This window comes from Phocoena sinus, chromosome 1 (assembly GCF_008692025.1).
Source record: "Phocoena sinus isolate mPhoSin1 chromosome 1, mPhoSin1.pri, whole genome shotgun sequence".
In the NCBI taxonomy this organism is placed as follows: domain Eukaryota; kingdom Metazoa; phylum Chordata; class Mammalia; order Artiodactyla; family Phocoenidae; genus Phocoena; species Phocoena sinus.
This window is the reverse complement of record NC_045763.1, coordinates 177257439-177270755: the sequence shown is the minus strand read 5'-3', so window position 1 is coordinate 177270755 and position 13317 is coordinate 177257439. Positions and strand designations below refer to the sequence as shown.

Here is a 13317-nt window from a genome sequence, read left to right as displayed (position 1 = left end):
CATCTGTCCATCTAAAGAACTATATCGTGTCCACTAGGAGATGGATTAGTCAGACACACCAATAGGAAGAGAAGTCAAAATGGCAAAGCCTATCTAAGCAGTGACCAAGACTAAAGGTTCCCTGGCCTTTGCAGTACATCTTCCTTTACTGAAGAGATGCAAATATCATTATCTCTGATCTCCAAATAGCTTCTCTACCGGGAGAAAGTGTATGTGCTGGATAGAGGAACTGAGTGCCCACTGCCCTTGGCAATTACATTTCTCACTCGAAATTAATCAGCATTTAGCATTTCAAATGTTACTGTTTCATAAGCTTGAACAATGAATCAATCTCTCCCGGTATATTAATATTACCCAGTTTCTCAGCCGTTCTCTGGGCCATGGCAAACTACTAAGGAAATGCCACCCTATTAGGCAACTTGGGATCCACACAGCTGATCTTTGCAGGGGAGAATAATGTTCTGCACAGGCGCTCAACACCAGCTTTGATCTGTTACATCACAAAGACGGTGGTGAAAATTCTTCAGGTACTTAGAACCAGACTGTATGTCTAGGGATTGGTCTTCAGTGATCTACAAGAGGGTTCCAATGTAAAATATAAATGTAATACTACCAGTGTGCCACACTGAAGCATGTTTTTGTAAAATCTACTAACCTGTGACCTTTACACTGACATTTAAAGCTTTAAAAAAAAAAACTATACAAACTTTTCAAAAATACTAATAATGACTCAGGAAGTTTAGAAATAAATCAAATGTGTATCACAGGTCTCCCCAAAATTGGCATCTATTACCTTATTAGACGGTATTAAATCAATTATATCTATTACATTTAATCCAGATAAAGAATGTTTCCCCAAACAATTTAAATAGTTAAGCTTTTAACATTTATTTTTCCTGTTAAAGTAACTTTGGGATGGGGGGAGGGGAGGATATCATAGTATGTACTAAAGTTATTGATGAATTATAATGTATCCACAAATTTACTATCAGAATGGTTGGTTATTATAACGTAGCTCTCCATGTTAAAAGCAAACAATTCCTAAGGACACTATGAAGTATTTTGTACAGCCTTTTAAAATAAATTATAATACTCTAATCATATCAGAAGCTGAATTTTTTTTTGGGGGGGTGGCGCTCATAAAGAAAACTAAAAGCCTTCTACATAATAGAAGTTAAAATTCTTCTGAAAGGTCAAAGAGCTGCTTAATTTTAATTCTCAAACTTCGTATATTAAAATATATAAGGAATTGAATTTCAGGATGTTTATGGCAACACACATATAAGATAGAAATGACAAAAAGACACTGCAAGAAGACTGAAGCACCTATCTAAAATATCAAAATTAGGGGAGATAAATGATTAGTTTGATGGTGTCCAGAATTCACTGTTTGTAGATGACAATAAAATACTGAATTAACTCTTTCTGTCTTAAATGGTAATTTGTAAAAATGTTAAATGACTTGATTTCAAAATAATTTTGTGTTTGATCTTATATACTTCTGCACAAACCTAAATGTTAAGGAACAAATGCATCTTCAATGACAACATAAAATATGATGTCAACAACGAGACAATTACCTGAGTTCTATGGTATGACTTTTGTCTCCAATTAAAACAAAAATAAAAATCTTAAAAGCTTTAATTCCTTAGCATTTCAAATGAGTATGTCTTCAACTTATTCACAGTAAAGCACCATTCTGAAATTTCAAAAAACACCTTAGTTCTAAACAGTAAGATTTGTCCGGACAAGAAGCAACTAAGAGTCTTTAAAAAACAGATATTTAGGGCTTCCCTGGTGGCGCAGTGGTTGAGAGTCTGCCTGCCGATGCAGGGGACACGGGTTCACGCCCCGGACCGGGAAGATCCCACATGCCGTGGAGCAGCTGGGCCCGTGAGCCACGGCCGCTGGGCCTGCGTGTCTGGAGCCTGTGCTCCGCAACGGGTGAGGCCACAACAGTGAGAGGCCCGCGTACCAAACAAAAAACAGATATTTAAAATAAACGTGGGAACAGTCACTCACAGAGGAACACGAGAAGCAGGAAAGACAAGAAGAACAACACTAAAAGAAACATCCATCAAGAAAAAGACCTGGAAAAGAAACCAAAACTTAGAATTAAAGATCAAATGAGGTTGGCAGGGTGTGGGACAGAGGGGAGGGGAAGGGATGAACTAACTAGACAATCCAATGAGTATTAAGAGAAAAGCACTAAGACACTAAGAAAATAAAATGTGAATGTGGGATTTATACAAAAGATTAGAAATTCATTGAAGATTTAAATCAATTTATGAAGACCTAGAAATTGATAGAGCAAACTAAAACTCAGCCAACAACAGCCAGCAGAAAAGTACCCAACAAGAAAATATCTAAATACCCAATTACAGTATGTAATTAATATACTGTTTTTTTATTATGAACGAACTGATTCAAATAATGTCATGATATTAAATATTAATCTTTTTCCTCAAATTAATGAAGAAAAATATATAAAATAAAATCATGTCTAAGTTAAAGAACAGCAGTGGTTAGTCTAAAAATACACTGAGAAGTTAGAATTTAAAAGTGATGAAATATGTTCAATACTGATATTAATTTTGTTAAAACTGAATAAAGCTGTAGTGATGAAGGTAAACAGAAATTAGAATAAAAGACTATACTGTAGTATGTCCGAGAGAATATTAAATTGAATGAAAATTAAAGTTTGCTTTTGTGCATATCTGAGTCATGTATATAACTGCAGCATTTCATATGGAACTACAGTGAAAAGAATTTATATAATCAAGCTGAAATTTCATAGTATAAATTTTTATCATATTAACAAAACACCATTATATTTCCAAACTGGCTTCTGTTTTCTGTTCTCACAATAACCAATAATAAAACACTTTGAAACAAAGTGATGTTAACATTATTAAAAATTATACAATGGTTTTCTAAATTACTTCTAACATACGTGTCAAGAATAACTTTGTCTATGCTTCTTTCAAAATAAGTCTCAGAAATTGTGTGATCATGGCATTAAATATATGGTCACTGGTAGAATAATTTTAAAAGGTATTATTAAAATTTTAAGGCATTTTGGATAAGCCGATAATTACTCTTTAATGAAATGCAAAGCTAAATTAATGGAGTTTAACTGTATATGCTTACTCCAAAAGCACCATCCATTGTGCAATGGATTTTCAATAAATCTCAACAAGATACATAAACTGAAAGCAACAGTATAAAAAAGCAGTATTATAAAAATAACTTTTACTTTATAGGCATTAAAATTCCCTGACAATTATTAATATGATCTGTGCTATTATTCATTTTTTCTAAGTATATCAGCATCAAAATGCTGATCATATGCTGACAAAATATTAATGTAAACTGAGATTTTAATACCTTTAAGAAGGTATCAATGTAAGGAGATTAATACCCACCCAAATAAGTGTTCACTCTACATACCACCCAACTGTTTTTTATTTTCTAATTAATTTTTTAAATTTTTTATTGGAGTCTAATTGATTTACCATGTTGCGTTAGTTTCAGATGTACAGCAAAGTGAATCAGCTATACCTATACATATATCCACTCTTTTCTTTTTTTTTTTTAAAGATTCTTTTCCCATAAAGCCCATTACAGAGTACTGAGTAGAGTTCCCTGTGCTATACAGCAGGTTCTTATTAGTTATCTATTTTATATATAGTAGTGTGGACATGTCAATTCCAATCTCCCAATTTATCTCTCCCCCCACTTATCCACCCAACTAATTTAAAAAAGTGTGGATGAACAGGGGCTCTGTATTATTCGGTGTAAAAAGTTCATAACTACAATTAATTCAGTGCTACAAACAGCACTGAAAGAACAATGCTGAACTAGGTACACCTGTGCACATTTGAAACCCTGAAGACCTCAGAGGTTATTATAATACCACTTTTCAGATGAGAAAACCAATGCCTAATTTGCTGCAACAAACAGGCAAAGAAATCATAATATTGTAGAAGACTCTCTCCTTCTGTCTCCCTTATATGGAGGTATGTGCCAAATCTACAACGAGCACAATATTATAAAAAAAATTTTTTTAACCCAAAAATCTGGAAAAATCACTTGGGGAAAACTACTATAAAAGGGATAGAAGGGAAGTTTTGAGTACAGAGAAAACAACATTGTCCAGTTTAGTGATGAAATCTTAGAAAAGTCTATGAAAATGCAGATATAATAAAAAATAAACTATGCACAAAATACTAATATGTTAACAGTTAAGTATTACTTCATGTAACAGACAGTAAAAGTATAAAGTTGACTTCCAAAAGCTTAACACATATAACGAGTTACTGACAGAAAACACACAATGTTTGGTTTGTTTAGGGGGTACACCTTTATGTTGGTCAGGCTGACACAGGACAGAACCACCCCAGTTCCCTGAAACAGCAAGAGAGGCAACAAGTTCTGAAAATTATTTCAAGTGTAATATAATATTCTTGAGCAAAATAATATGCCAATCTAAATGTAGAATGCGACAAATTATAAATTATAGAAGTAATATTCCTACTTATAATTCTGTGACCATATATTAAAATCTCAACAGTTACATACTTTTTGGATCAAAGTAAATAATTTAAATCTAAGTAAATAACGTTTATTCCTATATATGAGCCCTAACAGGTAAATGGAAAAGCCTAACTAGCTAAGCTGTCACACACTTAAAACGATAATGTCTTTGTAGCAATTTTCTCTCCAAGGATAAAGAACTTTACCTTAAGATAAACACACACAGCTAGAGTAAAAATATCCCAGTTACTGGAGAAGAAAAGGGTTCTCATAATGTTTAAGTAAACTAGTCTTCATAGCTTTGAATGAAAATTGTATCATTAAACATGTAATATCAAGTTCATCACTGAAGCTACAGTTGCCTACATTTACACATATGACAAGCTGAGATTATACATAAAATTATAAATTCATAATAAAAGTAGCCATCATTTATCTGTTGAGTCCTTTTTGTGTTGAGCACTTTACACAGTGCCTGTTTCACTCATCAATAATACTGTAATATAAATTCTAATATCTTTATTATAAAATAAAAACAAGACCACTGATAGAAAGGTTACACAACCTTCTGAACTTCATTAGTGGTGGAATGAGTGGAAGAGCTGAGATTCAAAGCCAGGACTGACTTCAAAGCCTTAAATCTGTGTTTCCAACTAACTGACTCCTCTTTAACAAGCTAGCACTGCCTCTATTTAGAGCAGGGATTTCATACTGAAAGGCCAATAGGGCCTAAGAAGGTGGTGTAAATAAGTGAAGAAGGCGACAGAAAAGACCAGAGTGGCGAGGCCTGAGGCTACCAGGGGAACACGTCCCAGGTGAGGAAGGTGTCCTGCTCAGGGGAAGTGGGTCTGCCATGCTGGACTGTGGGCCCAGCGCCCAGTCATGCCAGAGGCCTCTCAAAAGAAGCTGGAAATCCAGCCTGCTTACGTGACATACTCTGATTCTTTAAGTGTTGGTGAGTAAAATAAACCCTGGAATTACTACTGTGGTAAGCGTGGGGCCACATTTAGACTGGCACAAAGAATGGCCCCAGAAGCGTGCAGAGAGGCCCTGGCATGCACAGACAGGCAGGCTGTACCTACCTCTGGAAAGAAACTTTACCAGAGGCATCCTTCGAATCCACACCATTACCAGTCTCCTTCCAAATCTTTCTAAGTGCCATGCTCTTCCCACCAGGGCATCTACTCCTGCCTTCTGTTCACTCTCCCTAAAATGCGCTTTCCTGCAATCTTCAAGTCAGCCTCTACTCAAACTCTGGATTTCACTTCAAGTACTACCTCCTCAAATGAAGTGTTCCGATTCCCACAGAAAATCCTCCAACTTTAGGTTCTCACGGCACAATGCATCTGCACACACGTGGCACAGTCATAATTTCACATCTGAGTGACTGACTGATGTGTCTCTCCTCCAACAGACCATTAAAAAAGCCCATACGCATATGTCTGGTTTTCTTCATCTTCGATGTCCCTGCACCTAGCATAGTACATGGCATACAAAAGCACTCAAGAAATATCTGCTGAAGGAAGAGTAGAGGGAGGGAAGGGAAGGAGAGTCTTGAGTAACAATGTCTTAATCAGCTACCTCCATCTCCTCCTGGCCCCGGCTCTAGGCCCACCTCCAGAGAGCACGGGTACTAGCACACTCCCGTAACTCTTCAAGCAGGGATGAACACGTTAACTGACCACCAAATGAGAACGAAGCAAGCGTTATAGAACAGGGAATGCGGCGGTTACTGATGTATGCATTCCTGCTTTAGAGTGTAACTTGGAGGAGACTGAGATTCTGGATCCTTCTCAAAAGTGAAAGTTGACAGTGATAATATTAGACCTCTAACACAGATACTGAAAATCCACCCAAGTTTACTTACTATCAAAAAAATGGTTTCCCAAAAGAGATCATAAGAACTACGATGTCTGTTGGAGTCTCTTCAAATAACGACCTTAAAGGGAAGCTTTTGATCTGTATGATTTCAGAGTGCAAAAGGTTTCCTCAAAAATGAAGACAGCAAGGTTATTGAGAGTCAATGATATTCAGTAAGAACAGAGGAAAGAATAAACAGAGGCTAGAACACGTGGCCTTTCCATGTGAACATGAAAAGCTAGATTGGGAGATTAAAATAAAGTAGTTCTTGATAAAGGATTTCCAAATCTTTATAAATAATAACAATGAACTGTGATCATATCTTTCTTATTCCCTCTCCGGTGGAACCACAGATAAGTTCCTTGCTACTACCTAACAAAAAAAGGTCTTCATCATCTCCCTTATTTACTATACAACGAAAAGCATTATCAAGTGGCATTTTCGTAGTCTAAAACGGCCCCTTTCACTGAAGGAATACATGAAAATATATTCTGATGTCCCCCATACTGAACGGTTTCTACTCCCAAACCACGACTCCTAAGATAGCTTCAATTAAACTGATTCTATGCAACTCTGGTTCTTTGCAGTATTCTCAACAGAAGGGAGGAGAGGGGCAAACTTGGGGTGTAAACAAGCTTGGGAAAGAGTCCATACTCCTGTGTTCCAATTAAGAGATTTATAGGGGCTTCCCTGGAGGCGCAGTGGTTGAGTGTCTGCCTGCCGATGCTGGGGACACGGGTTCGTGCCCCGGTCCGGGAAGATCCCACATGCCGCGGAGCGGCTGGGCCCGTGAACCGTGGCTGCTGAGCCTGCGCGTCCGGAGCCTGTGCTCCGCAACGGGAGAGGCCACAACAGTGAGAGGCCCGTGTACCGCAAAAAAAAAAAAAAAAAAAAAAAAGAGAGAGATTTATACATTAAAAACGATGAGATTCCTATAGCACAAAATCTGCTTAATCCAGTATTTCTTAAACATTATAGAACCCAAGTGACACATTTTGGGGGAAGTGTCCCAACCCAGGAAAGTCCTCTAACTACTCTTCAAGAGGTGGTGTGCCTCTGTATTTCTTGGCACAATTCAAAAGCTATACTATACAAACTTGTAACTTTAAGGTACCAGAGCTTCTGTTCCTATAATAAACTTCAACAAATTATTATCTTTACAAAGTGTTACAAAATATACTGCCTGGGCCCTAATTTCTATAGATTTCAATAACTTATGGTTCTTATGAAATATTATCAAAACACATACCCCTTCCTTCTCTGTAACAGATACAGAAAAAAACTCATTTGTATGAAAATTTTCTAGTCTGCATAATGTGACTTATTAATTTAGTCTAACATCTAAGAGAACTCTGGTGTCTTGAACTTAAAAGACATGCAGATCAATCCTAATGCAGATTGAAACTAATCTTGGTAACTCTGTACATCAACCAGGCATATCAAAACCCTGAAGAACAATGGTAGCAGAGCTGCACATAAATTAGAAAGGAAGTCACATCTGTGCAACAAAGCCTTTAACATACTCTTAACTGCTTGGTATGTCTGGGTGGATCTCATAACAGAAACTTTCTTAACTGGAGAATGAGGTAGAAAGTTGGTGAAACTTGCAAGCTCACAAAGAGGTAATAATTTCAAAAGAGGAGGAAAAAACATTACACTGAAAGGATAAGTTTGAGATTCAACTAAAAAGAAACAATTATCAGAGTAATTTCAAAGTAATTTCAAAGAGTAATTTCAAAACACTGGCCTGCGTGCTGCTGTATGGGCCTCAATTCTGACCCTGCGTGTCTTTCATGGAATGCTCGTCACCAGGCTCTGGCTCAACTGTCACCTCCTCAGAGAGGCCTGTCTCACTCCTTTCTGTAAAGAGTCCTATCTGGCTTATTCACAGCAACAACCCTAGCAACCAGAACACAGTCTGACACAAATACTCATAAGCACTTGTTGAATGAATAATGCGTCCACGTACAATTGCAATAATACAAAAACAAATCTGATGACAATTTAAAAATAAGTGTTTTAGCAAAATACATATAAAGACAAATATCAGTGCAGAAACTAAAAAAAGAACAAAGACTCACAGATAACAAAGATTATTGCATAGATTAGTGGTTACCAAAGGGATAGGTAGTTGTGAGGTGAGTGAAATGGGTGAAGGGGTCAGCTGTATGGTGTATGGTACCTAGACTTGTGGTGGTGATCACTCTGTAGCATATACAGATGTTACTACAACGTTGTACAACTGAAACTTATTTTTTAAAAAACGGGCCTTGGTCAGATCACCTAGAAATAACCATCTTTAGGACATTAAAAAAAAAAAAGTTTGCTAAAAGTGAGCCGAAGGCTTATAATCATGGACGTCATGTATTTGGCTGTGTCAAGTATGCAACTTGCAGTATGACATCAACCACTGCAATCTGTCTTTTTAGAGCGTAAAGCGTTACTTTTTTTTTTTTTTTTTTTTTGTGGTACGCGGGCCTCTCACTGCTGTGGCCTCTCCCATTGCGGAGCACAGGCTCCTGACGCGCAGGCTCGGCGGCCATGGCTCACGGGCCCAGCCGCTCCGCGGCATGTGGGATCTTCCTCCCGGACCGGGGCACGAACCCGCGTCCCCTGCATCGGCAGGTGGACTCTCAACCACTGCGCCACCAGGGAAGCCCCAGCGTTACATTTTAATAACATGAGATATTATGGCAAAGAACTCTCCCAAATTGAACCTCATAACTCCTCACTGACTTTAAATTCTCTAACCAGGTGGCATCCAATCTACTTGCAAGTTAATCAAAACAGCTTTTCTTTACACTCAGTTTAAAAAAAAAAGACACCCATGAATCAAATAATCACCCCACAGCTCTGTCAGCACAACTGGTCATTAAAGATAAATGTATGAAATTGAAAATGTTGGGGAACAAAGATTTCCTTCAACATCTGCTACTCACATGAAATGAATGGAACAAAAGAACCTCTGCATTCAGAGTGACTTACCGTTACAGACTTCAGCGTCATACCATGATAGGTGCCCATAGTGTCAATTTTGAAGCCTTCCGTTTCTATAAAGAAAGGGAGGTTACCATTAGACTTTACATATTTCATGATAAACAACAAACTTAAAGTAATGATCTATATTATATCTGACAGTTCAACAGAATAACAAAGCCTTGAATCTACTATAGATATAAAGTTAAATTACATACTTGTGAAGTTAGAAACTTTAAAAGGAGTACTGGTCTCCAAAATACATTCAATACACACCAATGAGCCCAAAATGTAGAAGCTGGTTAGGACTCTAAAACCATGTTCAACGGTCATATAGTTGGTTGGAAATATCAAAAATTAGACTGAATAAAATACTTTATAACCCCCAAATTATTTAGTCCTAATATTCAACTACAGCACCACTAAAAGCATCTAATACCATGAGACCTCCTTAACTCATAAAAAGCTGTGTTCCAAAATTACAATCATCAGCATATGTTATGTAACTCACAGAAAAGCCATGTTGTAAATAGCGACAGGGACTCCAGGACAGAGGCCCAATATACCTTTCTGTGATGGGTCAGATATTAAATATTTTACACACTGCAAGCCATATAGTCTCTGTCACGACTCCTGAATTTTGCAGTTGTGGTGCAAAAGCAGGATGAACAACATATGTAAACAAATGAGCACAGCCTGATTTGGCCCAAGGAGGTTCAGATTTGGTCTGTGGGCGCTAATTTGTCAACCCCTACTTTATATAAATTCGTCCCAAAAGAAAAACATTGCAGTGGATAAAAGAACACATTACTGTCTTTCTACACCATGGATTCAGTACATGCCTTTATCCAGCAAATGAAACCAGCACACAAAATTCACTGTATAAAGACAACAAACCCTTTAATAAACTTAAATGGAGATTTCAGATTATGCAGGAAAAAAATCGTAAATGATAAACTTCTAGTTGCCTCTAACCCATTTTTTCACGAATGAAGTCAAGATAAATGAAGATCCCAAGAGAAGTTGCGCTGACATCAGGCACCCCTCACTAGCCACCTTACTGATGCGGAAATGGTTCACTATTGAATTAGCTATGTAGCTATCACAAAACAAGTCCTCACATGCCTACTCTAAAATCTATGCTTCCCAAGTTCTCAATGTATACCTTTATAAATGGGGAAATATGATTTTATATATAGAATTTTCATTCTAAAATAAACTTCTGAGAAACAGAATTAAGGCTAATAGCAGTAAATATTTATAGACAGCTTATTATACATACCAGTTACTATTCTGTGGACTTCATTAACTAGTTTAATCCCCACAATAACACTAAAAGATAGGGACTACTACTAACGCTACTATTAGTATTGTAATGACACACAGGAGGAAACTGAAAGAGACTGCACTTAAAGTAACTTATCAAAATTATTCTGTAAAATGCTGGACAGTATTTTTAGGCTTTGAAGGCCACACGATCTCTGTCGCAATTCAAACTGCTGTCACAGCACTAAAGGAGCCACAGGCAACACAAAAGTGAATGAGTGTGGCTGTGTTCCAACAATACTTGATTCACGAAAACACGTACGTGGTGGCACAGACTTGGCCTGCAGACGTTAGTTCGCCAGCCCCTGCCCCGAACACCAGGCCACAGTGCCTCTCAAGTTCAGCACAGCCACGGTAAGGGGAAGACCAAAATTAAGTAACTTGCCTTCTTTTCCTTTGAATCTTTCCTGGTCGTACCTGTTGTAGGCAGCTGGAATAGGCTGCTTGGTACGCAGTGTGGGATCCTGTAGAAAAATATAATAACTATGAGTTACATGTCAATATTGTTTAAATTGTTACTTAATACTCATAATAAAAAAACACAATAAGGGTATTGTTTTCTAAGCCTTCTTCTTCTCAATATTTGAGCCAATAAGACAAAAACAAGGAGTAGACAAAAGTGGGGAATCATCTGAAGCTGATTTTCAAGATACTATTTACTGTTAGAAAATTACCATCCCTGCCAGGGACAAGGCAAAGGACCCCAAGTAAACGTGCACAAAGGCACAAAGCAAAATTCTTAGACATTGCAGAAATAAAATCGGTGTACTTAGTAATTTCATTCTAATTACTTAAATTTCTTCACAAATTAATAAACTGTCTCCAGTCATGAATTATTTTTAACAAAAAAATCTTTTAATGCAAAGCTTATTGGGCTGACACTCTGGAGCCTTTTAACCAAATTATTCCAATTACTAATCCTTATATTAAATAAATAACAATGACAATAAACCCAGGTATCAATGTACAGTGTAAAACTGAAGCTAACAAAGGTGTTTTTTAAAAATACTGAGAAAAACTTGCTAATCTAATGATGTATAATTTAATTCAAAAATACTTAATATAAAACTCAGTCTAACAATCTAAAGAAGCAGATTTAAAGAATATTCCCAAAATTGCTTGGGAAATTCATGTATTCATAAATACTGAAATATGCTTCATTTCGTTACAACAGGATGCTACCGCTATTATTATTCCAAATAAAAGATACTCATTCAAGACTGTCACTAGGTATACACTTCTATTCTGAAATGCCAAACATTAAAATTTTCAAGTATTTTAATGATTACAGAAACACACAGAATATTCAGTCAAGAAGATAACGGCCGAACTGTTTTAAGATTTGACATAAGTTTCATGCCAGCTGCTATTCAAGATGTCAACCAATTCATGACCATAGGCGCCCTGTGTTTCACCATAACGGCACCTGCCCCACTACCTGTCTGACTCATCTGTATGTCCCGCTAGACTACAAGCTCAAAGGGGCTTTCGTTCTTGTCCCTCTTGTATCCTTGTCAGCAAACTGCCTGACAAATAAGAGGCACTTAAAAACTTGCCAGAAAGTCACCTCAAGTGTTCGTCTAAATACTGGCAAAAATTCACTACCTCTAAAAGGGTAAACACCAAGGATTTCATGAACAAATAAAACTACTAGTTCTTGCAAAGACTGCATTAGTACTCTACCAAATTTTGACATATTTTCAAAAATTCTATATAAAAAGATTTTATTTGCATATTAATTTTCCTTTGCTGAACCTTATGAAACTGGCTTCGTAGATTTCACTTATATGTGGAATCTAAAAAAGAAAACAAATCAACAAACCAAACAAAACAGAAACAGACTCACAGATGTAGAGAACAAACTGGTGGTCACCGAAGGGGTTGGGGGGAGTTGGGGCAAAATACGTAAAAGGGATTAAGAGGTACAAAATTCCAATTACAAAATAATTAAGTCACAGGGATGCAATATACAGCATAGTGAATACAGTCATTAATACTGCAATAACTGTGTATGGTAACAGACGGTTACTAGACTTACGGTTCTGATCAATTTGTAATATATATAAATGCAGACTCACTATGTTGTGTACCTGAAACTAATATAACATTGTATGTCAACTATACAATAAAGAAGCAAATAAATACTCCAAGATGTTTTCAAAATTACAACACGGAATAATCGCTTTCATTAAAATTACTACATAAGCAGCAAAACATTCTTACCACAGGTGCCGCATTTGGGGCCGGTCGCTGTTCAGGTGCACGCCCTTCTTCTCTGGCTTTTACTGATTGAAGAATTGCAAAAATATTCTTGGAAAAATTCTGAAACAAATGGATTTTAATTATTAAGTCTTCTTAAAATTAAATATCCAAAAGCAGTAAGTTTACTTAATAAACAATTTCAGACTCAGTTTTCTTCCTATCAATTCTTCCCTACTACATCATAATGAGGTATTACTACACAAGTAAGTAAGAATCAATTGCTACTAGGAAATTCACCCAAAGACCAATTATTATAAACCCCATGTTACTCACTTATTTTCATTTTACTTAAAGTGCATAACTGGCTATAAATTCATTCATATTCTCCATTTATTCAAATATGTAACCAGGAAACAA

At 36.6% G+C, this 13317-nt stretch overlaps 1 protein-coding gene across 1 annotated transcript in view; it reads right to left on the bottom strand.

Moving 5' to 3' along the window:
- Positions 1-13317, bottom strand: part of CDC73 (cell division cycle 73) — an 89147-nt gene that overhangs the window by 56636 nt on the left and 19194 nt on the right. Inside the window, exons 8-10 of the mRNA XM_032647199.1 lie at positions 12922-13020; positions 11084-11162; positions 9382-9446 (exon numbers count right to left, since the gene is read on the bottom strand). Of these exons, the coding sequence (XP_032503090.1) occupies positions 9382-9446; positions 11084-11162; positions 12922-13020 (243 nt within the window). The remainder of the gene's footprint in view (positions 1-9381; positions 9447-11083; positions 11163-12921; positions 13021-13317) is intronic.